Source organism: Sphaeramia orbicularis, chromosome 8, assembly GCF_902148855.1.
Source record: "Sphaeramia orbicularis chromosome 8, fSphaOr1.1, whole genome shotgun sequence".
Lineage (NCBI taxonomy): Eukaryota > Metazoa > Chordata > Actinopteri > Kurtiformes > Apogonidae > Sphaeramia > Sphaeramia orbicularis.
Window position 1 is genome coordinate 14386150 of NC_043964.1, and position 26915 is coordinate 14413064.

The 26915-nt window shown below is 33.7% G+C and overlaps 1 protein-coding gene across 1 annotated transcript in view; it reads left to right on the forward strand.

Annotated features, from left to right (window-relative positions):
- Positions 1–3023: 3023 nt before the first annotated feature.
- The window catches only part of shisa9b (shisa family member 9b), a 42351-nt gene continuing 18459 nt past the window's right edge, over positions 3024–26915 (forward strand). The window contains exons 1-2 of the mRNA XM_030141863.1: positions 3024–3532; positions 13141–13247. Of these exons, the coding sequence (XP_029997723.1) occupies positions 3024–3532; positions 13141–13247 (616 nt within the window). The remainder of the gene's footprint in view (positions 3533–13140; positions 13248–26915) is intronic.

Sequence of the window (26915 nt, forward strand, 5' to 3'; positions counted from 1 at the left end):
AATCAAGTTCCACCTCACTTATGTATGCAGGATTCATGTAAAAGTATGTTTACAAGCATTACTGATGACTGATTTTCTTTCTTTCTTATGCAAGTGAGTATATTTACGATATGTACAAGTATAGTGTAAGTAAAATATAAGTTTAAAGGTATCTGACATTTCAATCACTGCAATATCAGCATATGGCGCAGGAATGGAACTGCCTATTTCTCCTTGAATGGTTAACACGACTTCAAGACATAGATTAATAATTTTGTAATTTTTCTGAATGCATTTTGCAAATTTGTTTTGCTTTTTTCCTACTTTCTTTCTTTCATCCTTCTTTCTTTTGCTTTTGCATTCCTTCCTCTCAACTTTGTTTCTTTGCAGTTCTATAAAAATATGCACTTGTCACACTTAGTTGGGAAAAAAATTATATTTCAATTAAGTTTTCTTCACCATGGGAGATTGATGGAGTAATTCACTACTCCCTCTAGTGGACACATAAATCCTAAATAAATAAATAAACAAATATATTCAGTTCATACAGTCGCAGAAAAAATGATTAGACCACCCTTGTTTTCCTAATTTTCTTGTTCATTTTAATGCCTGGTACAACTAAAGGTACATCTGTTTGGACAAATATAATGATAACAAAAATATCTCATAAGAGTTTAATTTCAGAGCTGATATCTAACCATTTTCCATGTTTTCTTGATAATAACAAAATCACTTCAGTTCTTACATCAATAGCTATAACATTCTACTGCACTGTAAAAAAAAACAACAACAACAAAAAAAAAAAACGGTATTATTCCGGCAGCAAGGGTACTGAAAAAAAATACTGTTAAATAACAGAAAATAACCATCTCATAAAAATATGGTAATTTTCCATTATTAAAATACAGTTTTTTGCCCTAACTTTACATGAGATTTTGCTTCCTTTTTTTTTTGACTTTTTAATGTTTAATAAAGAATATTCACATGTATTAAAACAATCAAATTACCTATATTATATATATATGTATATATATATATATATATATATATATATATATATGTATATATATAATTTTCAATGAGACTAATTTTCAATGAGACTAAGTTGTACAATCCACTGACAAAAACTCCATTTTGACGGTTTATCAGTGATCACTGCTTATATATGTTATACATTCACAAAAATACATTTATTCAACACTTTTGTTGTGAAACCTCCCATAATTACAATGAACAAATAAGTCTCGTTAAACTTACAGAACAAATACTTCTTTTATGGTTAATTGTCAGTAATTTTATCTAGTTTTAATATATTTTTAACAGTATTAAACTTTAAATTAACAGTTTAATATCATAAATAGAAAAGAAATATTTGTGAAATTATGATACATTTGCAAATGTATTTTAACTGTATTTTTCTGAGAGAAAAGAAAAAAAAATATTTTAAAAATGGAAATTTTTTGGTTATTTGCAGTTACAGTTTTTTTGTTGTTGACTTTTTAATGTTTAATAAAGAATATTCACATGTATTAAAACAATCAAATTACCTATATTATATATATATATATATATATATATGTATATATATAATTTTCAATGAGACTAATTTTCAATGAGACTAAGTTGTACAATCCACTGACAAAAACTCCATTTTGACGGTTTATCAGTGATCACTGCTTATATATGTTATACATTCACAAAAATACATTTATTCAACATTTTTGTTGTGAAACCTCCCATAATTACAATGAACAAATAAGTCTTGTTAAACTTACAGAACAAATACTTCTTTTATGGTTAATTGTCAGTAATTTTATCTAGTTTTAATATATTTTTAACAGTATTAAACTTTAAATTAACAGTTTAATATCATAAATAGAAAAGAAATATTTGTGAAATTATGATACATTTGCAAATGTATTTTAACTGTATTTTTCTGAGAGAAAAGAAAAAAAAATATTTTAAAAATGGAAATTTTTTGGTTATTTGCAGTTACAGTTTTTTCATGTTATTTTACATTTAACATGTAAAATCACAGTCTGTTTTTGTCATTTCATTGATATTTTCCTGTATCCTAAAAATACAGGAAAAATCTGCAAAATAAACAGTGAAAATTCTGTTAAATTACAGATTTTTTTTTTTACAGTGTGCCAAAACCAGTGCTTTTAGGCATTCCATGTTTTCTTTTCTGTCTGTTTTAGTCACACAGGAGTTAGTACTTGATTGCATAACCATTATTTTTGATGACTTTTGATGGTCTAATAATTTCTTCCTCGACTGTGTGTGGTGTGTGTGACAAGTGAATATTTTTATAGAACTGTAAAGAAAAGAGTTGAGGAAGGAATGCAAAAGCAAAAGAAAGAAGGATGACAGAATGAAAGTAGAAAAAAAAAGCAAAACAAATTTTCAAAATGCATTTAGAAAAAATACAAAATTATTACTCTATGTCTATTGTTGCATGTCTTTAAGTCGTGTTAATCATTCCAGGAGAAATAGGCAGTTCCATTCCTGCGCCTTATGCTGATATTTTAGTGATTTAAATGTCGGATACCTTTAAACTTATACTTTGCGGACAATTTTAAGAGTGAAAGCGATGATAAATGACTGCAAGGCTTGTAATTAGGGCTCCAGCTCTGCGCACTCAGCCTCATTGGCTCCTCTCTCTCTCTCTCTCTCTCTCTCTGTCTCTCTCTCTCTCTCTCTCTCATCGGCTTTGCTTCTTCTTCGCGTCTTCTTTCTCCTCTCTCTCGCTTCTGTGCTTTGGAGTGTAGCAGCCTCAGAGGTATGTGGCACCCCACAGTCCAGCCACGGGCACTGATTCAGTAATACCCCCTCACCCCCCCTCTGCACCCAAAACACTAGGGTGTCCTCCTGACTGCACCAGGAAAGACAAGTCCATGTGCGTAAACTCCTTTTACGCATGGATCCATCAGTCAGTGTAAGTGGTGCATTTACGCATGGCTGTGCCTGGTGTCTCCTGGAGATGCGTCCTGGCTTGTGAGAGCTTCACGGGGCGTCAAGTGCGTGGAAACAACTGAAAAACAATGCGCGTCACGGAGTTACTCCTCGGTTACTTTCTGGTCAAAGTTCTGGTGTGCGACGCGGAAGGCGAACCGGGCCAAACCCTCGACGACTACATGATAGTGACCGGGTATAACGACTCAAAGGAGGGTGAGATTTTTATCACGGAGACCCCGCACACGGAGGACAAGTGTCGTGGGTACTACGACGTGATGGGCCAGTGGGACCCTCCGTTCGTGTGCAGGACGGGCAGTTACCTGTACTGCTGCGGCACCTGTGGCTTCAGGTTCTGCTGCGCGTTTAAAAGCTCTCGGCTGGACCAGACCACCTGTAAGAACTACGACACCCCACCGTGGATGATGACGGGAAGACCCCCGTCGAAAGTGGACGTGGCGTCGGATTCCGCCAAGGATAAAACCAACCTGATTGTCTATGTCATATGCGGGGTCGTGGCCATCATGGCACTGATTGGAATTTTCACCAAGCTGGGTTTGGAGAAGACGCACCGTCCGCACAGAGAAAATATGTCAAGGTAGGCTTTAGTAGATTTAACTAAAACTGGGGGGTCAAACTCTTTTTAGTTCAGGGACATTCAGCTCAATTTGATCTGAAGTGGGCTGAACCAGTAAAATAATAAAATAATAATATATAAATAATGTCAACTCCAAAATGTTCTCTGTTTTTTAGAGTGAAAAACGTAAAATTAAAAAAAAAAAAAAGTTTACATCTACTAACTATCCTTTCAAACAATGTGAATAACATGAACAATTTTTTTTTTTTTTTAAAAAGTGTAATTTTGGCAATATTCTGCCTCACTTTATCATTTCCACATGTTTATTACACTGTAAAAAAAAATCCTGTTGTTTTTACATTCAGCTAAATTTGTTCTGAAGTGGGCCGAACCAGTAAAATGATAACATAATTATATAAAAATAATGTTAACTTCAAAATGTTCTCTGTTTTTTTGAGTGAAAAACGTAAAACTAAACCAAAAAAAAAAAAAAAGTTTGCATCTACCATTTATCCTTTCAAACAATGTGAATAACATGAACAAACTGAAAAAAATAAGTGTAATTTTAGCAATATTCTGTCTCACTTTATCATTTCCACATGTCTATTACACTGTAAAAAAAAAATCCTTTTGCTTTTATATTCAGCTAAATTTGATCTGAAGTGGGCCGAACCAGTAAAATAATAACATAATTATATATAAATAATGTCAACTCCAAAATTGTCTCCATGTTTTAGAGTGAAAAACGTAAAATTTGAAAAAATAAATAAATAAAATAAAATAAATAAATGAATAAATAAAATGTTTACATCTATTAACTATCCTTTCAAACAATGTGAATAACATGAACAAACTGAAAAAAATAAGTGTAATTTTAGCAATATTCTGTCTCACTTGATCATTTCCACATGTTTATTACACTGTAAAAAAAAAATCCTGTTGTTTTTACATTCAGCTAAATTTGATCTGAAGTGGGCCGAACCAGTAAAATAATAACATAAATATATATAAATAATGTCAGCTCCAAAATTTCTCCATGCTTTAGAGTGAAAAACGTAAAATTTAAATAAATAAATAAAATAAATGAATAAATAAAATGTTTACATCTACTAACTATCCTTTCAAACAATTTGAATAACATGAACAAACTGAAAAAATAAGTGTAATTTTAGCAATATTCTGCCTCACTTTATCATTTCCACATGTTTATTACACTGTAAAAAATCCTGTTGTTTTTACATTTAGCTCAATTTGATCTGAAGTGGGCTGAACCAGTAAAATAATAACATAAATATATATAAATAATGTCAACTCCAAAATGTTCTCTGTTTTTTAGAGTGAAAAACGTAAAATTAAACCAAAAAAATGTTTACATCTACCATTTATCCTTTCAAACAATGTGAATAACATGAACAAACTGAAAAAAATAAGTGTAATTTTAGCAATATTCTGCCTCACTTTATCATTTCCACATGTTTATTACACTGTAAAAAAAATCCTGTTGTTTTTACATTCAGTTAAATTTGATCTGAAGTGGGCCGAACCAGTAAAATAATAACATAAATATATAAAAATAATGTCAGCTCCAAAATTTTCTCCATGCTTTAGAGTGAAAAATGTAAAATTTAATTAATTAATTAAATAAATAAATAAATAAAATAAATGAATAAATAAAATGTTTACATCTACTAACTATCCTTTCAAACAATTTGAACATGAACAAACTGAAAAAATAAGTGTAATTTTAGCAATATTCTGCCTTACTTTATCATTTCCACATGTTTATTACACTGTAAAAAAAATCCTGTTGTTTTTACATTTAGCTAAATTTGATCTGAAATGGGCCGAACCAGTAAAAACAATAACATAATTATATTTAATGTCCACTCCAAAATGTTTTCTATCTTTAGAGTGAAAAACAAAATTTAAACAAAAAATTGTTTACATATACCAACTATCCTTTCAAACAATGTGAATAACATGAACAAACTGAAAAAATAAGTGTAATTTTAGCAATATTCTGCCTCACTTTATCATTTCCACGTTTATTACACTGTAAAAAAAAATCCTGTTGTTTTTACATTCAGCAAAATTTGATCTAAAATGGGCCGAACCAGTAAAATAATAACATAATTATATATAAATAATGTCAACTCCAAAAATTTTCTCTATTTTTTAGAGGGAAAAATGTAAAAAAATAAATAAATAAATAAATAAAAAAATGTTTACATTTACTTACTATCCTTTCAAACAATGTGAATAACATGAACAAACTGAAAAAATAAGTGTAATTTTAGCAATATTCTGCCTCACTTTATCATTTCCACATGTTCATTACACTGTAAAAAAAATCCTGTTGTTTTTACATTCAGCTAAATTTGATCTGAAATGGGCCGAACCATTAAAAATAATAACATAATTATATATAAATAATGTCAACTCCAAAATGTTCTCCATGTTTTAGAGTGAAAAACGTACAATTAAACAAACAAAAATGTTTACATCTACTAACTATCCTTTCAAACAATGTGAATAACATGAACAAACTGAAAAAATAAGTGTAATTTTAGCAATATTCTGCCTCACTTTATCATTTCCACATGTTTATTACACTGTAAAAAAAATCCTGTTGTTTTTACATTCAGCTAAATTTGATCTGAAGTGGGCCAAACCAGTAAAATAATAACATAATTATATATAAATAACGTCAACTCCAAAATTTTCTCTGTTTTAGAGCAGGGGTGTCAAACTCATTTTGGTTCAGGGGCCATATTCAGCCCAGTTTGATCTCAAGCGGGCCAGAGCAGTAAAATAATGACTTAATAACCTATAAATCACAGTTGTCAAACATGCGGCCCGGGGGCCAAATCTGGCCCGCCGAAGGGTTCAATCCGGCCCCTTGGATGAATTTGTGAAATGCAAAAATTACACTGAAGATATTAACAGTCAAGGATGTTAAAATCATTTTAGGTCATTTCAGTCTAAAGTGGATCAGACCAGTAAAATACTATCATAATAACCTATAAATAATGAAAACTGCAAATTTCTCTGTTTTAGTTTAAAAAAAAAGTAAAATTACACAAAAATGTTTACATTTACAGACTAGCCTTTAACAAAAAATGTGAATATCTGAAATGTCTTAAGAGAAGTATGTGGAATTTTAATAATATTCTGCCTGTTATTTAATGTTTTGTGTATTTATAGATCCACTGTGATCTGTAAGTTGTGATTCACATGTATAAATGATAAACTAAGGCCTAATATTGTTAACATTGCACTTATTTTACTAAAGAATTTTCAGGTTGTTCATATTTGTTCATGTTATGTTCAAGTACAATTCATAGATGTAAACATTTTCATTAGGGAATTTTACTTTTTTCACTCAAAAGTTTTCACTCAAAATGATAAACTGAAGCATGATATTGTTAAAATTGCACTTATTTATTCAGTTTGTTCATGTTATTCACATTGTTTTAAACGATAGTTTGTAGATGTAAACATTTTCGTAATGTAATTTTTCTTTTTTCGCTCTTAAACATAGAGGGAAGTTTGGAGTTGACATTATTTCTGTATTATTATGTTATTATTTTACTGGTCCGGCCCACTTTCTATCATATTAGGCTGTATGTGACCCCTGAACTAAAATGAGTTCGACACCCCTGCTATAAATAATGACAAATCCAAGTTTTTCCTTTTGTTTTAATACAAAAACCCCCCAATTAAATTAAGAAAATATTTACATTTTACAAAAAAGATGGGAATAACCTGAAAAAACAGAAGTTTCATTTGAAAAATTAGTGCAATTTTAACAATATTATGCCTCGACTTATTATTTATACATGTACATTTACACAGTGTTACATAGACATTTGGTAACAGGCAGAATATTGTTAAAATTTGGGAGTTTGGAACTAAAATTTGAACAAATTCTACAATATTTCATCTCTTATTTATAACACAACTACAGATCACAGTGGATCTATAAATGCACAAAACATTTAGTAACAGGCAGAATGTTGTTCAAATTGCACATTTCGGGTTGTTCATCTTTGTTTTTATTTATGTATTTATTTGCATTTTATTGTGAAAGAATAGTTTTGTAAATGTAAATATTTTCACAGTGTAATGTTATTTTTCTCACTTAAATTTTTTCCACATAATTTTTCACAAAGAAAATTTGTAGTTGTCATTATTTATGATTTATTGTGTTGTTATTTTTACTGGAGATCACATTGGTCTGTACGTGGAACCTAAACCAAAATGATTTGGACAACCTGGACTGTTCAGCTTAATTTTTGCACTTTCATCCCGTGGGCCGGAATGGAACCTTTGGCGGGCCAGATTTGGCCCCCGGGCCTCATGTTTGACACCTGTGTTTTAGAGTGAAAACCGTAAAATTAAACAAAAAAAAAAAAGTTTATATCTACCAATTATCCTTTCAAACAATGTGAATAACAGGAACGAACTGGAAAAAAATAAGTGTAATTTTAGCAATATTCTGCCTCACTTTATCATTTCCACATGTTTATTACAACTTACAGATCACAGTGGATCTACAAATACACAAAACATTTAATATCAGCCAGAATATTGTTAAAATTTTTACTTACTTCTCTTAAAATATTTCAGATTGTTCATATTTGTTCAAGTTATTCACATTTTTTGTGAAACTATACTTTATTTTAGTCTAAATACATGGAAATATTTACATTTACTAAGACAGAAATTTTAAGTTGTGAGTATTTATAAGTTCTTATGGTAGGATTTTACTGGTCTGACCCACTTTAGATCAAATTGGTCTAAATGTGGAACCTGAACTAAAATGATTGTTAATATCTTCAGTTTAATTTTGCATTTCACAAATTCATCCCAAGGACCGAACTGGACCCTTTGGCGGGCCGGATTTGGCCCCTGGGTCGCATGTTTGACACCTGTGAACTAAAATAATGAACAGTATTTCAGCTGTAATGATATTCCTCTTGTCGTTGCACTGGTTATATGGGTCAAACCAATAAACTGGCCAAGTTTACCCACTGCGTCAAGGGGCCCTGGGATGTTGAGTGAAGCACAAAATAAGAAACCATTGGTTCATTTTGTGCATGAAAAAGTAATAGCGGCACTCTGGTTCCAAATGGCACCACGTTTACTCTCAACACATCAACTTCTTCCGATCAGAAAGTTTGATAAATCTCTGAACCTGCTCATTCTCTGTTGTCTGCGCATCACTGAACCACATATTAGAGACATTGTAGATAACAGTAAAGACAAGGACTCTTCAGCTTTGAGTGGAAACTGACACTAGTGTGACCAACAACTGGGAATGTTATGATTGTCAGTTTAGGCTGTTAAATATTGACAAGAAAGCCCAATGTGTAGGGGTGTGTATAGGCAAAAATCTGGTGATACGATATAGATCACAATACTAGGATCACGATACGATATATCATGATAATGTTAACCCTTTCATGCATAGTGGTCACTACAGTGGACGGCTATTCTACAGCTGTTCTCTTGTATATTCATGGGTTTCAATTCATACCATTACTGTAACTGTGCTGTTCTTTATAAGCCTGATCTGCACCAACATGTTTGAGTTTAAATCAATTTCTAATTGTTATAAGACTCTTATTACCAGTTTTCTTAAACAAAAAAGGGTTGTTTTTTTTTTCATATAACCCAGGGGTCACCAATCCTGGTCCTCGAGGGCCGGTATCCTGCTTGTTTTACATGTATCCCTCTTCCAACACACCCGACTCAAACCATAAGCCTATCATCAAGCTCTGCAGAAGCCTGATAACGACTGTCAGGTGTGCGGGAAGAGGGAAATATCTAAAACATGCAGGATACTGGCCCTCGAGGACAAGGATTGGTGACCCCTGATATAACCGAATGAAGTGAGTAAAAACTAGTATAAGAGTATGTTAAAATGTGAGCAAACATCAGATTAGCTGCATTAAAAATGTTTTTATTTCATAGTTTTTACACAGTTTATCACTTTCTGATGGTTTTAAATACATGTTTCTTTGCTTTAAAAATTAAACACATGGTGTCCAGCTGAGTGGACATTTTTGTAACTCCATAAAAAAATTATTTCATTTAAGAAACTAAGGTTTCATAATTCGTGCATGAAAGCGTTAAAAAGGCAATTTTTTGTTTGTTTCTCTCTTTTTTTTTAAAAAGATTATTTCCTGGAAGAATTGAATTACAGCAGAAATATACACAAATACTAAACACATTTTTATTTGATCACAACAGGATCTAATGCTATATCACAAAAATTTTCTAATTCTCCTAGTTTCCAAAGGAACTAACATCTGCCTCTCAGACAGTAAAAAGTGCTTTTAGGATCCTTCAAATAACCACTAAACAGTGTTAAATAATAATAAATAAGATATAAACAATAAAGAAAACCAAAAAACAAAAATGAACCTCTGCCATATCTGCATTTGAATAAATACCTAAAAATATCGACACTACTTTTTAATATTGATACAGTATTGTGAAATGAAATATTGCAATATATTGCAGAACCGATATTTTCTTACACCCCTACCAGTGTGTGTTTGTGATTGAATTCAATTTGTGTGGATCCTAATGAAATTCACCATCTGCAAAATTCTGTGGAAGTCCAGGTCATTAAAAACATACTTTTTACTGTTTTTTTTATGTGAAAAGACAAAAACTGACCACTGTTGCACACATTATAATATAAGCATCAATTATTAATAAACACGTCAAATATAATACTCATCCACACCATCTGCCACTAGTGCACTTAACATATGCACACAAACAGTAAGGAGACAGATTTGGGAAGAATAAAATCTGCACAGTGGAGCTGTTGTTGTCGCTGTTGTCGTTATGAAAGGCTAGTTTCCATCCTGACCTTCCTCATGACATTCTCCTGTACATGATAGGTTTACTCAGGTGTTAGGAGGTTACAGGTAGGGGTAGGGCTACCCCCCCCCCCCCCCCCCCAGTCGCGAGGGGGCCGCTATCCATCCTGCGTATATAAGCTCCCTCAGACCCCCCCCACTCGAAAAGAAGGATAAGATAAGATAAGACTTTATTCGTCCCACAAGGGGAAATTCCAGATGATAATTTGATAATGGTGAGGTAAGGAGGGGGCGTTACCTGCGAAAGGGCTATAATGCCCCCTCCCCTGTCCCCCCTGGTGCTAATTTTTTTTTATTTTTTGGGGGGGTGGGGGGTGCGGTCACTGATCTAAAGGAACTGAATGCTGTTGGATCACTTTACATCTTGTTATGAGTTTGTTTATGTGAAGTTAAATAAAGGTTACCTGTAATAGAGCTGCACAGAAAAGTCCTATGAAAAGTATGAAGTGTGCCTGTGTTTATTTTCTTTCCATTTGCTGCAACTACATCCCCCTCAATCCTCCTAAAGATGGATCTTTACATTTCAGTCTTTAGCGATTATACAGGCTGATACTGGAGTTATGATTGTGGTTCTAATGATAGGGTAGTCTTACCTTAAACTTTTGACAGTGACGGATATGAACATTATCATCATGACAAACCATCAAATCTTAGATGCAAGTGCAGTAAACCTATAACCACTTGTTACCACATTCAACACTGATACTGCGCTGGGATCAGGTACTACATAGATTTAACTCTGTAAAGATTGAGGGTATGTTCATAGATTTAGTCTGAATACAATGATCAGGTACAACATGACGATTGTGAAAGGTTCTACTTGATGTGAATGTTACTTCTGTTCGTATTTGCCACTAAAAGGCCAATTTCTAATGCAGGGGTGACAATCAAAAGCCATTTATCTGAGCATAGTATTTTTATAATATTAAGTCTTCAGCAGCCTTACTTAACCCATAAAGACCCAGTCCTACTTTTGTGGTAGCTCCCAAACGAATTTTCTCTTTTCTGTAACCTTTCCTAACTAATTTATCAAACATTTATTCCAATATTACGCTCTGTAGTTTGCATTTTTAAGTATAAATCAGGTATTTTCCTATGTTTAATTAATGATCATGTACATGCCCATAAAAACTCAGATTACAGTTGAGGGTTATTATGTCAAAAACAGAGAAAACTGAAGAAAACATGACTTTTTTTTAGTAAAATCTATCATCAACTCAATATAAGCCAAGTGCGTCCATCTACTGTCACTGATCAAACTCCATGGGTTTTACTGGTGAATCAATGTTGTAGAAGATGACGGGGTTTCCACGGTAACAAGAGCCTCTGACTGTCCAAATGGGTCATATCTGATGACCATGAAAAGACAAAAGACTATTTTACACCAATTATTTACATGGATCAATAGGATTAGTGGATCAACAGGTATTAAACATTTTAGATCCGTATATGATTTTGGTCGTCAGTGGATGTTTGGTTCTTTATGGGTTAATTAAACCTACTTCTAGTTAGGTATGTAACGATATGAAAATGTCATATCACGGTTATTGTGACCAAAATTATCACGGTTATCATTATTATTGCAGTATTATTGAAATTGTGCTCAAAATGTTCAAAAAGTACTTATACCACACACTGAAATAATTTAACCAAGTTGTATTTTTGAAAAAAAAAAAAAAAAAAAAAAAAAACAACCCAAAAAAAAACAAACAAACAAACAAAAAAAAAAAAACAAAGAAAGTAATCAGCACAATGTACTTTCTCTTGGAAGAAACATTCAAATATTAACCCTTAGTGGTCTGAACCTATTTTGGTCGTTTTTCAGTACTTTTGAATTTGCCTTAATATACTATATAAACAAATGTTTACTATACCCATGTTTGGTATCTTTTTTTTCAGCACAACTTCATCTATATCATCTGCCTATTATTTTTTTCACTTTAACCTACTATATCAACATAAAAGGCCAGAAAACAGAAAAAATATATAAAATCCAATTTGAAAAATGTATATAATTTATTGCATAAATAACACAAAGATGCTTAACGAACCTTTTCAAAGACTTTAAAAGTGAATACTGGTTCCAAATATTAGGTATATAAAATTAAAATTGTAATAAATTAAAACTATATTCAAATATTTGACATAAAATCATATCTTTACATCGGCATTTTCTCCGGAAAAGTGCGGTAATCAAACATGGTTATCGTGATAATTTGAATTTAAACGGTAACACTAACCATTGGCAATTTTACTGTGGTTTATCTTAATACCGGTAATCGTTACATCCCTACTTCTAGTCTATGTTTGCAGTACTATAGTACATTTCTCTGTAGTGTTTTCCTGTTGTTCTGCAATGGAAGAAAATTGGAAATATGTCACAAAAAAATGACTTTAGAAGAAAACTACTCAATCTATTTAACACATATGTCCAAAGTAAATTATTTTTAATATATTTAAGATGGTGGATTTCTTTGGTGGTGCTTTTAAGACCTGGTTCAAACGTTTATGAAGTCCTGTCACTTTAGGACACTGTATTTTGAATCTCTACTCTAACCTTGATGAGGCTCATTTCTTGATATGGGTGTTGGTTTTCCGTCATTGGTGAAAGCTTTTTGTCACTCTAGGGGGAGTTGATCGTGCACAGGGATACAGTGTGTTTATATTCATGCTGAACACAATCATGGCAAAATAAATCCTCCTTCTCTGAGCCACTGTTCTTAATATTTGTAGGGCTCTTGCACACGTGATCCGCCATCCTGCCTCAGAACATCTCGATGACAGTGGACTCGGTCAGCACTACGAGAACATACAAACCAGAGTCACACTCAACAGTCTCCGTAAGTACTACTACTCTGTAATAGAGCTGTTGTAATCCATTCAGTTGGTTACTGACTACTGACTCCTCTACAACATACATATTAGGACATATAATAATATTACTGTACCAATATTGACAAATATGACTTAATACTGCTGTGTGACTTGATGATATATGCTTAAAAATATCTGTTGTTTCATATTATGCTCTGTTGTGACACACATTTCTCACACTCTTCTCAATATTCTTTGTAGTTTTGGTATTTGGCTTTTTTTTTTTCTCTATAGTTTCATAGTCGTATGTTTGTCACAATCATCAAAACTTATTACTGTTGTGTTGTGTACTATTGGTGTTTCATTTAACAGTACTTATGCAATGACTCTGTAAACTTTTATTTGCCGTCGTGATTCAAGCAGTTTTAGTGTTAGATGTTTTGTATTAATATATTCACATTTTTTAATGTATTTTATGTACAACTATAGTTCAAAGGTGTTCTGCTTTCCTTTTAATATTTTTTCTATTTGCCTATTTAAACATTAATATTTGTTGTCCATAGACTATGTACAAAAAAACATATCATCTGGATCTTTGAACTGTTACAAAAAATCAAGTGAAATAAGGTAATAATAAAAACAGATGGTACATCAAATAATTAAATAAACAGGAGCAGTGGCAGCAGCCATGAATAATTTCTCAAAAACTCAGAATCTTTTTGGTTTTTAAAATATCTTCAACAGCTGCTACTATAGTTAGCATAATATAGTTACAGGTTATAGTTATAGGTAACATTAGCATAATTAGCATTATAGATAGCGATAGCTGATTGACTTGGGGAAAAAAATGTATTAGATTATAAAATTAATTTACATCTTAAGCACTAAAACAAAACTAACACATTCATAGTCATCATCTTTAAATTCCACTGACGACTGGTGTAAATTATTTAGCAATACAAGTGAAAATGAGTAGTATTCTCACTAGGGCTGCACGATATTAGAAAAAATAGGACCAATGGCCCTGTAGCTTACCGGCCAAATTAAAAGCTTTGGGAAATGTATCCAGATGCCATTTAGTATCACCCAGTTTTTTGTATTTATGATATTACAGAAATAGCCCATGTTTTTGTCATATTCCAATCAGATCTGTAAAAAATTCAAATTCCATCTATATATCATTATTACTTACTGATTTATTGTATCAATCCACTTCCTATCTCTTATAATGGGAACATTTTTCAAAGTCGCACCAAATCCAGAATCAGATCCAGATCGACATAATTTCAAAACCTTGTGTTGACATCATCATACAGAAGCTGTATACCAAGTTTGAAGTCAATCAGAACTGTAGTTTTGGAGAAAAAGATGATTGAAATTTTTTCCCCATAAGAGCCTATGTTAAATTTTCCGGAAGTTCCCGGATCCAGAAGAGGATCCTGATCAGCATGTGGACATTATGTTTTGGTCAGCTCCCCATCAGGGCTGTACTCTAGAAATTTCAGCTTGATATCATTTATATTTACTGAGTTATTGCATCGATCCACTTCCTATCTCTTTTAATGGGGAAATTTTTCGAAGTCGTACCAAATCCAGAATCAGATCCAGATAATTTCACTAACTTTTGTTGACATCATCATAAACAAACTGTATACCAAGTTTGAAGTCAATCGGAATTGTAGTTTCGGAGAAGAAGACGATTGAAATTTTTGTAATGGACGACAGACGCCAACGATGCCGACGGACGCCGCATGACAACAATAGCTTACGGCCTGTCGGCTGGTAAGTTAAAAACTGACATTGCGATTTTTTTATAACCCTGTGATGTATATATTGCGATATGAAAAAACACTCAGGAGGTTACAATAGCTGTGTGGTGCTGACGTAAATGGTCAAACAAATTAGTTGTGTTTCCTCTCGTTGTGGCAACAGGTGCAAGGTACTATTGACACAGAACACGTGTTTCGATATCATCCTTTTTGTAGCTGAAATAATTCCAGATAACTGACGTTGCTTTTCTTTTTTTCACCAAGTCTTCATTTTTGGTGATTTTCTCTTGTTTGTTGCCCATTTTTCAATATTGTTACCAGCAACCAGCGTGATTGGTGGATTGTTTTGTGCAGTGTGTGTCAGGTACCCAGGTTGAAATTAGATGCAAACATGTTGAGTCCATTTGCCTCCTAAATCGCAGGACCTGCGATGTGACTATTGCGCACACGTACATCGCAATGCCGATGCTCAAACAATATATTATGTAGCTCTAATTCTAATGCATACATAGAACATTCAGGTCTGCAGTTAGAGACTTCGTACTCGTACTATCTCCTGGGACGGCTGAACGGAACAGGGACCTTGTAAATGATACCTGTAACACCTGTACTTTCACTGCTGTAACATGGCAAAATGTCAGCCTCGGAAAAGGTCTATAGGTTGTGCGCTGGGCTACACTTTCCTTGCATGGTAATTACCACCGGCACCATGATCGCACGTTCTTGACCAGCACGGCCTCACACCTTAAATCCCACTTTCATCTCCTATTCATTAACACCAACGCCTACACACAGCTCACCTACACAGAAACTCACAAACAGAAGAGTTCTTATTACTACCCTGCGTAACTTCTTGACAGATATTGTCTGCCCACTCTTCTCGCTGCAGGGTGGATAATTAAAGAAAGTGGCGTTGCGATTAAAAAAAGGTTTTACAGGCACAGTCAGGAGGCATTTTTGACGTGATTCTTTATTTGTGATAATCTACTGTTGGTGAACCTCTGTTACTGTCTGATACAGAGGTCGAACAATAGCGGATTTTTAAAGGTCAGTATAATTACGGTAGTTTGTAGCAGGGAAAAGGTGACAGATGGTTAATAAGACAATATTAACCCTAGAAAAGAATTGTTGACTTAATGAGAAATAGGACAAATGAACATCTAAGTCAAAGTGATAAATCTCTGACTAAATAGAAAAGATTAACCTTTTCGGCAGATGTAAGTAAACAGTAGGACTCACTATTTGCTATGGAAGCCACAGGTTTACATCTCCTTCTACAGACAAACATTTGAGCAGATGATTTCTTTGATTAGACTGGAAGGTTTGTTATTTACTGAAAAAACAAAAAAACAGGTGTAATGTTCAGTCTCTTTATGGTAAATGATAACATGCATTGAAACTAGGGCTGTCAAAATTAATGCATTAACACAAATTAATCCTCTATCATGATTAATCTGATTAAAAAATTTAACACAATTAACCCATCTACAGCACAGAAAGACTCTGAACATCTCTGCCAATGCATTTCGGACAGTTTGTCCAATTAGAGTTAGCATGGCACATGAACAAATGGGCAGTTGATCCGGTAGTGACAGACAGTTGAACCAACAAATAATGATGGAAGATGATAAACAGCACGTTTGCCCTCTGGATGGAAGTATGAGGACCAAAAAACCAAGACAGAACAGTCAGCCGACATAAAGTATTACACACACTCTGCAGGAAGGAGTTTTCTTTTCACCAAAGCACTTCCATCTTAAAATACTACATTAACCCAAAGCATACGTTAGTTGGGATTCTGCTAGCACTTCAGCAAACGTGTTGCCCAGCTTGCGACAAACACGTTAAGTACATATATATATTCCCTTCTTTCTTGAGTCTGTTTGCTCATACAAAATGAAACACGATTAATATACATTAAAAATGAATGATATATAATTGTAATTAATTGAAATTATTCCACAGTGACCATGTAATTAATCTATTAAAAATGTTAATCATTTGACAGTACTAGTTGAAACTCATCATACAAAATAAACCACTGTCTTATGACTGGTTCACAGTAAAACGGATATATTTTCCTTCTCTAGTTAATAAAAAATTCTGTCTGTGTGTCCTTTATTTTACAAAATATTTCTTTACACACTAGAACGCAAAAACTATGGTAAACCACTATAAATGGTCAGACAAACCATTCCTCCTGATCCAACTACAGACAATATAGACTTTCAGATAGTACAGCAGAAGGAGAATAACAAATCAATCAAATTTATCAATCAAATTTTATTTATATAGAGCCAAATCATAACCAAGGTTATAATAGTTATGGATTTTTCATTATAGTTTAGTTTTATTTAGTTTTGACTTTTTTTTTCTCTAATTCAGTTAGTTTTAAGCAGGTTTGCTAGTTTTTACTAGTTTTGATAATTTTCTAAATGCTTAGTTTTAGTTTAGTTTTAGTTTTTTATATCTTTTATCTTCTTCTCCGTCGTATTCAAATAAATCTCGTACAGAACTCTGATGCTTTCTCCCAACTTTAGTCTCCAGGTAGAGTGGGGACCAGAAGACGACTGTAAACGACAAGTGACGAGAAATGACAGACTGTTAACTGTCATATGGTGCCAGCAGCTAAAATTGCTCGAGGGAAATAAATCGATTTCATATCAATCTGACATTGACAAAAACGAAAACAAAGGGAATTTTATCCATAATTTTTATACGTTTTAGTTAGTTTTATAAGCACACAATACAGTTTCAGTTAGTTATCCTTTTTTTTCTTTTAATTATAGTTTTTATTTATTTCAGTTAACGAAAATGTTTTTTCAATTCTAGTTTTCGTCATTTCATTAGTCTTCGTTAACGATAAAAACCTTGATCATAACAACAGTTATCTCATGACACTTTACATATAGAGCTGGTCAAAACTAGACTCTCGAGCCAATTTACAGAACCCAACAGAATCAAGTAGAAACATAAAGTAGATCAGTGTGACACACAAGATACAACACCTCCTTATAACTGGCTTTGAGCTGCTGGCTATGATAAACTAGTGCCATATTATATTATATTATATTATATTATATTAGATTAGATTAGATTAGATTAGGTTATTTCTTGTTCGGATATGCTGGTTATAGGGCTTTTCCGTGTTAAGCATGGTGCACGGCAAAAGAGCAAAGAACACAATGTAATCCACGGTGAAGCTAGTGAAAATTGCCACTTAAGAACACACAAACATTAATAAACACTTCCACAAAACACTGCATCGAATATATCATTACAGGAAACATTCTGGATTGTCAGAGAGCCACACTAGTTAACATGAAATACAAAATCTTCAAAATATTACATGTATTGGGTGTCACATCAGCAACCACAGGTAAAATTGTGAACTAACATAGAAAGTCTTGGTTCTAGTTGTTGAAGTGTCTCCATTTGACAAGTGTGTGATGACCTACTGCAGGTAAAATACACCGACTTAGAAACATATGCGACTTGGATATAATATTTTAAGTGAATGTCCTTTAAACAAAACACAAATTCGTTTGTGACACTATTGTTTTCTAATCTCTTAATTTTCCACACAGATGCACAATCTAGAGTATGTAAAAAATATAAAAACTCTTTATTGTTGTGATCTAAAATGCCATTTACATGTAGAAAGGGGCCAAGAACTAGAAAAAAATGCACAATTTGCAAAATGTGGACAGGGTATTAGATATCTTTGTTACGTCTAGTCTTTAGCTGAGCTGATTTCCTCCCTAAAATCATCTGAGGTGACACATCTACACTGACATGATGATAATTAATATTTCTCTCCTTCCTCCCTTACCTTCTCACTTAGGTTATTCACAACCAGCCGATCCAACAGGTGTGAACCTGATGTTATGAAACAGATTCTGTTTTCTTTATTACCGTACGTTTTCACCTTTATCACCTAATGAAGTGTGACATGTTGATGAGTGCAACATAATCCAAGGTATGAACTGATACTTTTAGCTGTGATTCACACTCTAGAACTGGGTTTTCATGGTTATTTCGCCTGTATAAAATGACACTGACATCATCTCGCCACAGAGGGGCTTCTTTCGGTACGCAACAGCCACGTTACATCTTAGCACAACTTCAGACAGACTTTAGATGACCACAGCAAGAAACTCGTGTCCTGATTTAACATCCCATTTTCATGCCATCCCCTGGAGCAAATGAAAAAGAAAATTATCCAGGACACGAGACAACATGACTTCATTGTATTTCAAACAGAAGCAGGCGCTACAGGTACTAAAAGGTTGTAATTGTCTCACCCCACGTTCATTTGAGTCAGACAATAACCTGCAGGTCATTGCATTAGAGCTGCTGCGAAACTCTGGGAAGAAATGTGTTGAAAGATTCATGTTATTAAAATTTATATATGAGATTACAGGGCTGTGATATCTTTATATAGGTCAGTTCACATCCAGATAATGATACACACTGCACATACTATCTGTAAAGTTAATGAATAGTTGTATAAAATGATTTGTTTTTGTCATTTTACTTAACCCTTTATAGGGCACTGACAGAATTACTGTTAATTACCTCCACCAAGGAGGTTATGTTTTTGTCTGTGTTGGTTTGTCTGTTTGTTTGTCTGTCTGTCTGTGTGCAAGATAACCCAAAAAGTTATGGACGGATTTGGATGAAAATTGTCTTTTCTAGAAAAGCACTCAGAGAGCGCAGACCTCGGCCAAGGCAGATCAGTGGGCCCCCGTGGCCCCCCCACCCCCGATCAACACCAAAATTTAATCATTTGTTCCTTGTGCCAGTATCAACATTTCCTGAAATTTTCATCAAAATCTGGGGCACTGATCTGCCTTGGCGGAGGTCTGCGCTCTCTGAGTGCTTCCAGTTAGTTCATTCATTCATTCATTCATTTATTCATTTATTTATTTGTTTGTTTGTTTGACAGGGACAATGCAGTCAAACATAATTACAAGTTTGTAGCTGATGTGATGCATATAGAGTTTATAGCTAGAGCTAATTCTCAACTCCAGTCCCCGGTTGGACTCTTCCACAACACTGCAGTACAATATAAAATACACATCATTTAAAACAATCATACCATGCATAAAATATTATATATATAAAATATACATCATTTAAAATGGTCATATCATACAAAAATTCAAATTTAAAATTTCAACCTTAGTGTGTTATTGGGGGACATAATCAAACTTTATTACTTTTATGAAATGCTTCCAAATTTTTTCACTGTTATGTAGAAAATAAAGGTCAATGAAGTTACCATATTTGGTTCCTTAACCCACAAGTTGCAAAAAAAAAAAAAAAACAACAACACAAGAAGTAAATATAAAAAATACAAGAAAAACACATGTAGGGTGAAAAGAACATGTATTTTAGAACATTAGACCAACATAAGTGCTGATCCAGACCCCTGTCCACATCCACATTCTCCCTTTGAACATCATTCCTTACATTAGTACCATTACTTCATGGTACCTAACAAAGCAGGTACACTGACTGTTCATGGAGACGTGGACCTTACAGACCCTGTAGACCACATTAGACCTGAGATTGTTGACTCACTGTAACTGTTAGGGCCACTGTCTTGTAATGTATTCGGAAATTTCCAAAAATAGTCACTTGCCCGAAAAAGGGTTACTAGTACATAATAAAACCAAGTATTAAACAGTAAAAGGTTAGTGGTGTAGTGTGCCACTGATTGCAGAGTACAGTTTTCTGGTCCATTCATATATTCATGTGAATAAACTAGACCATCCATTAGGTACAGGCTCCTTCTTCAGAGTCTGTTTCCTGTTGTGTATTAGCTCTTTTCTGTCTACATCCTACCTTTTGTATATATGAAGATGTACACACTGTCAGCTTCTCTCTGCTCTACAGGTTATGAACTAGGGATATGTAATTATTATCCTGTCTTAACCCATTAAGACCCAAACATCCATCACCAACCAAAACCATCTACTGATCTAAACTGTTTAATAGCTGTTGATCCATTAATCCCATCAATATGTAAATAATTGGTGTAAAATACGGTTTGTCATCTTTTCGTGGTCATCAGATATGACCCATTTTGATGTTCAGAGGATCTGTAGTGAATGTGGAAACACCGTCATCTTCTACAACATTGATTCACCAGCAAAACCCATGGAGTTGGAGCAATGACAGTAAATGGAAACACTTGGTTTATGTTCAGTTAATGATAGATTTGACTGAAAAAGTCACGTTCTCTGCAGTTTTCTCTGCTTTTGATATAATAACCCACAACTTTAATCTGAGGTGTTATGAACATCTACATGATCAGTATATTAAATACAGGAAAATACCTGATTTATGCTGATAAAATACAAAATAAAGAAGATAATTTTATAAATAAATGGTGATAAACCAGTTAAAGGTTAGATATAGAGAAAATTTCATTTGGGAACTGACATAAAAGTAACGCTGGGTCTTTATGAGTTAAATATATTTTATCTCATCTTTACCTGCCCCTGGTATCAGGTCCATCAGGCATACCAGGTCCATACGTGACCCAAGACTGCAGCCAAGCTAATTAATGATCATTAAAATTTTAGTTTAATATAAAAGTAGAGGTTTTTACAGGGAGGTTTTTAAAGATTTGTACTGGGTTTCCATTTATTTTCAGCACCACAGGCTGTTTTCAGGACTGCAGAGTTAGATTAAAGCAGAAGATGAACCTGAAAATGTCAGATAACTTCAGGTAATTTCAGCCTGTTGCATCTCTGAGTCCACTTTACTGTGCGTTGCCATGCAGTGCACACTACAATTCCATAATGTTCTGTGTTGTTAGACAGCTAAATGATAATAAACATGGATTTACATGCAGCATACACACTTGCAATTGCAAAAATATATATGTAACCACAGTGTCAGCTGATTAAATAGCAGATGATAATTAGCCCCACATATACCAATGTTAATGGATTATATTTTTGCTCAAAATGCCAGTCTCTATTATAAAGCCCACTCTTTAGTGAATCGAACAATGATGTTTTTTTTTGTTGGTTTTGTTTTGTTTTTTTTCTAAAAGGTGATTTCAGTCTTTTTAGGTAGATTTCATCAGACTGATCTGTTCAGGTCATCGTATTTCTGATTAGTTTGCTTCTTGTAAATTATTCAAGATGTCACATACATCCCTCACCTCTATAGAGCAGACTGTAACCCCAAAGTACGTCACAAAAACTACACGACAGCCCTGGAGGGATTTAGACTTTGCTTTTACATAGCAACAAGAATCAGCCTCGCATTGACCATCTTTATCTATAGGATCATGAACTTCTATGATTTATTACTGTGTTATGTACATAATATGCATAAGATACCGTTAACCACCAAAAGAACCCCATGTACCAATGTAAATTAACAATAACACAAAACTAGGGCTGTAACTAAGGATTCATTTCATTGTTGCTGAATTACCTTTTCAATTAGTCAAGCACTTGTTTGGTCTATAAAATGTGTGAAAATAGAGAAAACTGTTTCCTAAACCCCCTCATGACATCCTGACATGTCTTTTTTGATCCTCTATCAAATATATTAAGTTAGTTGCAGGCGAGGCAAAAATCCAGACAATATACACATTTATAAGATGGAATCTGAAAATTTCAGCTGCTTTTTTAACTTGAAAAAATACTCAAACCGATTAGTGAACATCAAAGTACATACCAGTGCTACTTTTGTGGCAGTTCCCAAAGGATTTTTTCTATCAGTTTAACCTTTCTTAATGATTTATCACTGTTTACTATAATATTATCTTCTGTGTTTTGCATTTTTTCACTGAAAATCATGTATTTTCCTATATTCAACCCATAAAGACCCAAATATCAACCATCTACCAAAATTATCTACTGATATAAACAGTTTATTCCCTGTTGATCCACTACTCCATGTAAATAATTGGTGTAAACTATGTCATGTTCAGAGACTAGTGAACGTGGAAACACTGTCATCTTCGACAAGATTAGTTCACCAGTAAAAACCCATGGAGTTTGATCAATGACAGTGGATGGAGACACTGGGTTTATGTTCAGTTAATGATAGATTTTGCTGAAAACATTACTTTTTCTTCAGTTTTCTCTGATATTTATATAATACTGCTCAACTTTACTCTGAGCTTTTATGAATATCTACATGATTAGTAAGTTAAATGTTGGAAAATACTAGATTTTCACTAAAAAAAAATATATATATATATATATATATATATATATAGAAGATAATATTACAGTAAATGGTGATAAACTACTTAAGAACTGTTAAATACAGAGAAAAATTTATTTTGGAACTGCCACAAGTGTCTCACTGGGTCCTTATGGGTTAACTGACTGATCATGTCGACGTTCATAAAAGCTCAGATTAAAGTTGAAGGTTAAATCCGAAACAGGAAAAACTGAAGAAAAAGTCGCTTTTTATCATTAGCTTAACATAAACCCAGTGTCCCCATCCACTGTCACTGATCCGACTCCATGGGTTTTACTGGTGAGTCAATGTTGTAGAAGATGAGGGGGTTTCCACGGTAACTACGGAGCCTCTGCACGTCCAAATGGGTCATATCTGATGACCATGAAAAGATGAAAAACTGCATTTTACAACAATTATTTCCATGTATTGATAGGATTAGTGGATCAACAGGTATTAAACATTTTATCTCAGTAGATGGTTTTGGTTGCCAGTGGCTGTTTGGGTCTTTACGGGTTAAAACAAAATGCAAACACAACAGATGTTTGTTTTTCTTTCTATCATAACATGACAGACAGCTCCATATGAAGCCACTACATCAAAACAAGTGGTACTTTCATGTTTTTGTGACCTTGGACATGAGTGTCTGGACACAGTGTGCTGGCTGCTGTATCTTACAGGGATGTATGGGAGGGATTCGGTGTAATTGAGTCGGCAGTAGCAGCGGCAGCTCAGGGACAGTGACGTTTTCTTGACAGCGAAGTTCGCCGGGTTAGAAAAGGTGATTTTTTTTTTGCCACATGCTTCCATCTTACACAGGTATTTCTACTGACAGGTGTGACTATTCCACACCTATAATAGTTGGTGCATATTAGCAAAGCAGCAACTAAAATACTCCAGAGGAAAGCCCTAGTCCTCATCGAATGCCTGCCAAAGATAACAAAAATCTGTCTGACTGGATCTTGGGCTGTCATTCTCCTCTAGAAACTAGTAATACCTTTGTTTTTTTGTTTTTTTTTGTGTTTCTTTGGCTACCGGTGCTATCATGTCCCTCTCCCGCTGGCCATATGGGTACATGGGGTAAATGTGAAGAGTGGCCTCTTTTTATTTCAGGCAGTCAGCCAGAGAGAACAAAGTCCCAGCTCAATGCCAACACTCCACCGGTGCATGACAGTCCATTTCCTCAGCGCCAGATAGAAATGTATTTCAGCTGCATTACCTCTGACAGCAGCTGAGAAATAGATAGCAATTGTAGAGTCTAACCGTGGTTCTATTTCCACCTGAAGTAGTCAAATCTACTCAAAATCGGTACGGAGATAATTACAATAGAAAAATACAATGAGCTAAAAAAAAAAATTAAAAACACAGATGGAGACACTTTGGTTACTGGTGTCACTCTTAATCTTGTGACATGACATGAGTGGTGACTTCAATTTTCTGGTAATTAGATGGATCTCAGGGTTGCATAATGTAATCTGAACTGCTTTAAAAAATGACAACTAAATGGGACCTACACTACAAAATGAGGATGCAATATCCTCAAATGAAAAAGGAAATTAAACATTGTTTTTTAAATAGAAAATTTGCCTAATTAAATTTGTTCTTTCATTTAATTCGACGTTTTGTGAAGGAGAAAGGGACGGTAATAAAAGGGGAAGAGTCGAATGATTCAAAAAATATTTGGAAAGCTGGATAAAACCTTTCTTTACATCAGTTTATTTATACACTACTGGATGTAAGATCTTTTTATCAGAATCAGATTTATTGGCCAAGTATGTGAACAGATACAAGGAATTCGGCTTTGGTTTTTCTTTGTTCACGATGTACAATTTCAACATAAACCCAAACACAACATAAACCCAAACACACTTAAACATAGACCTAATATAAACAAACATTCAACTAGAGACAAGGACAACAATGGGTTGAGATTTACTGTAGATTTTGAATATGTACACAGTGTAAATTGGAATTTTATACAGTGAGTGGATGTGTACCGGAATCCCGTCTATTTAAAATATATGTTTATGTATATATTTATGTATATATGTATATATATTATTTACAATTTTTTATGGTGATCTGTGTAGCCGGAAGCCTGTTATGACCACTGTATAGTAATAATAATAATAATAATAATAATAATAATAATAATAATAATAATTTGTTTTGTTATGATTTACTGATTTAATTTATATACTGATCTTAATTTAGCATATGATCTACTTCATTAACATGTTTTAAATGGCCTGTTTATTAGTGTAATTACAATATTTAACTGACCATTGCATTATAGTTTTGTTTTGTTTTTTTGCATTTAACAAATTTATTCCATGGTCCACATGTTTGACACCTTAGTATCCCTTTTTGAACAAAATAACCTGACTGACTGTTTTAATAAATCTCTTCTTAGTTTGGACTGTGTTAATGACAGTGTGAGTTCCTTTGTCTGATTTAATCCTAAAAAACTTTGATATCAATTCTGTATATGACATTGCTATTTTAGTAAATGGTAAAGTTACTGTTGTTGTAATGAATTATTTTAAAATATAGGTTAGTATTTGGGTAATGGTTTAGCAAATTTAGTCCACATAGATTTGCTAGCATGTTACTTTGTGGCTGAGGAAGAAATAATGAGTAAGAATGAAATCCATCAGCTGCCAGGTTCTGATCTCCAACATGCAGTGAGTCTGATTCATACCGATGCTTGTATCAGAACAGTAATTAATCAAACTGCAGCTGTATGTAGAGGAAGATGACAATTAGTATTTACTTCATCTAGGTATTGTCAAAATATTATAATCATTTCAGTCCAAAATAATGCAAAAATGCAGAGTTTCTGGATTCAAGCCTCTAGAAAACAGAGAAAACCAGGGGAAAAGCTGTTATTGGGCTCTAACCTACATTTTATCATAACTGGATGGAACATATTTGTGGAAAATTCCCTCTGACTTCTTCATTGCTTTCACTACTTGACCTGCATCCTTTAGCTCCACCCCCACGATTTATGTTCTCTTCTTAGTACGGACAGATTTGGTTTCAAGTTATTGTTTCAGAGGTGAATTCGTTCAAAATATAGGTTAATATAGGGGTGATATTTATTGGTAAATACCAAAGATGACTGTATTTGCATGTATGATATAAAAACTAAGTATGACTTTGTTATACTTTTCCTAAACTATCCTAAGACTCCAAAACAAAACAAATAAGAAAAATTAATATGCTCTAACTGTGCATTTCTGTTGTAAAAGACAAACCACTGACTTGATAATTTCCTTAGAATCAGAAGCACATCCTCCTTCCTTCTTCAAATTCTGCAATGATTATACAAAGGCCGTCATCTGATCTTCTGGCCAGATCACCCTGACTTACATTTAAGGGAAAATAAATGATAAAATAGCATTAATGTGCACATGCTAAAGTTTCATGATACTGACCTAAAGACACAGGAATATTTTTATCACTAAGTTGAAAGTAGGCTGCCTGTAAATAAGAGCGCCCTTCTCCTTGTACCATTTTGGGGCATCCAGCTCCCAAAATACTCCCTTAAATCTTTTATGAGTTTCAGGGAGGTGTCTGTGTCTGGAGTGTTAACTCGCTTATTTCCCGCAACAACTATGGAGTCTTTAACCTTACAAGTCTGCAGACGTGGCCTACTTTCTTCCAGCTGCTGACACAAAAACTGTGACTTTGACAACAGCGGGAGCA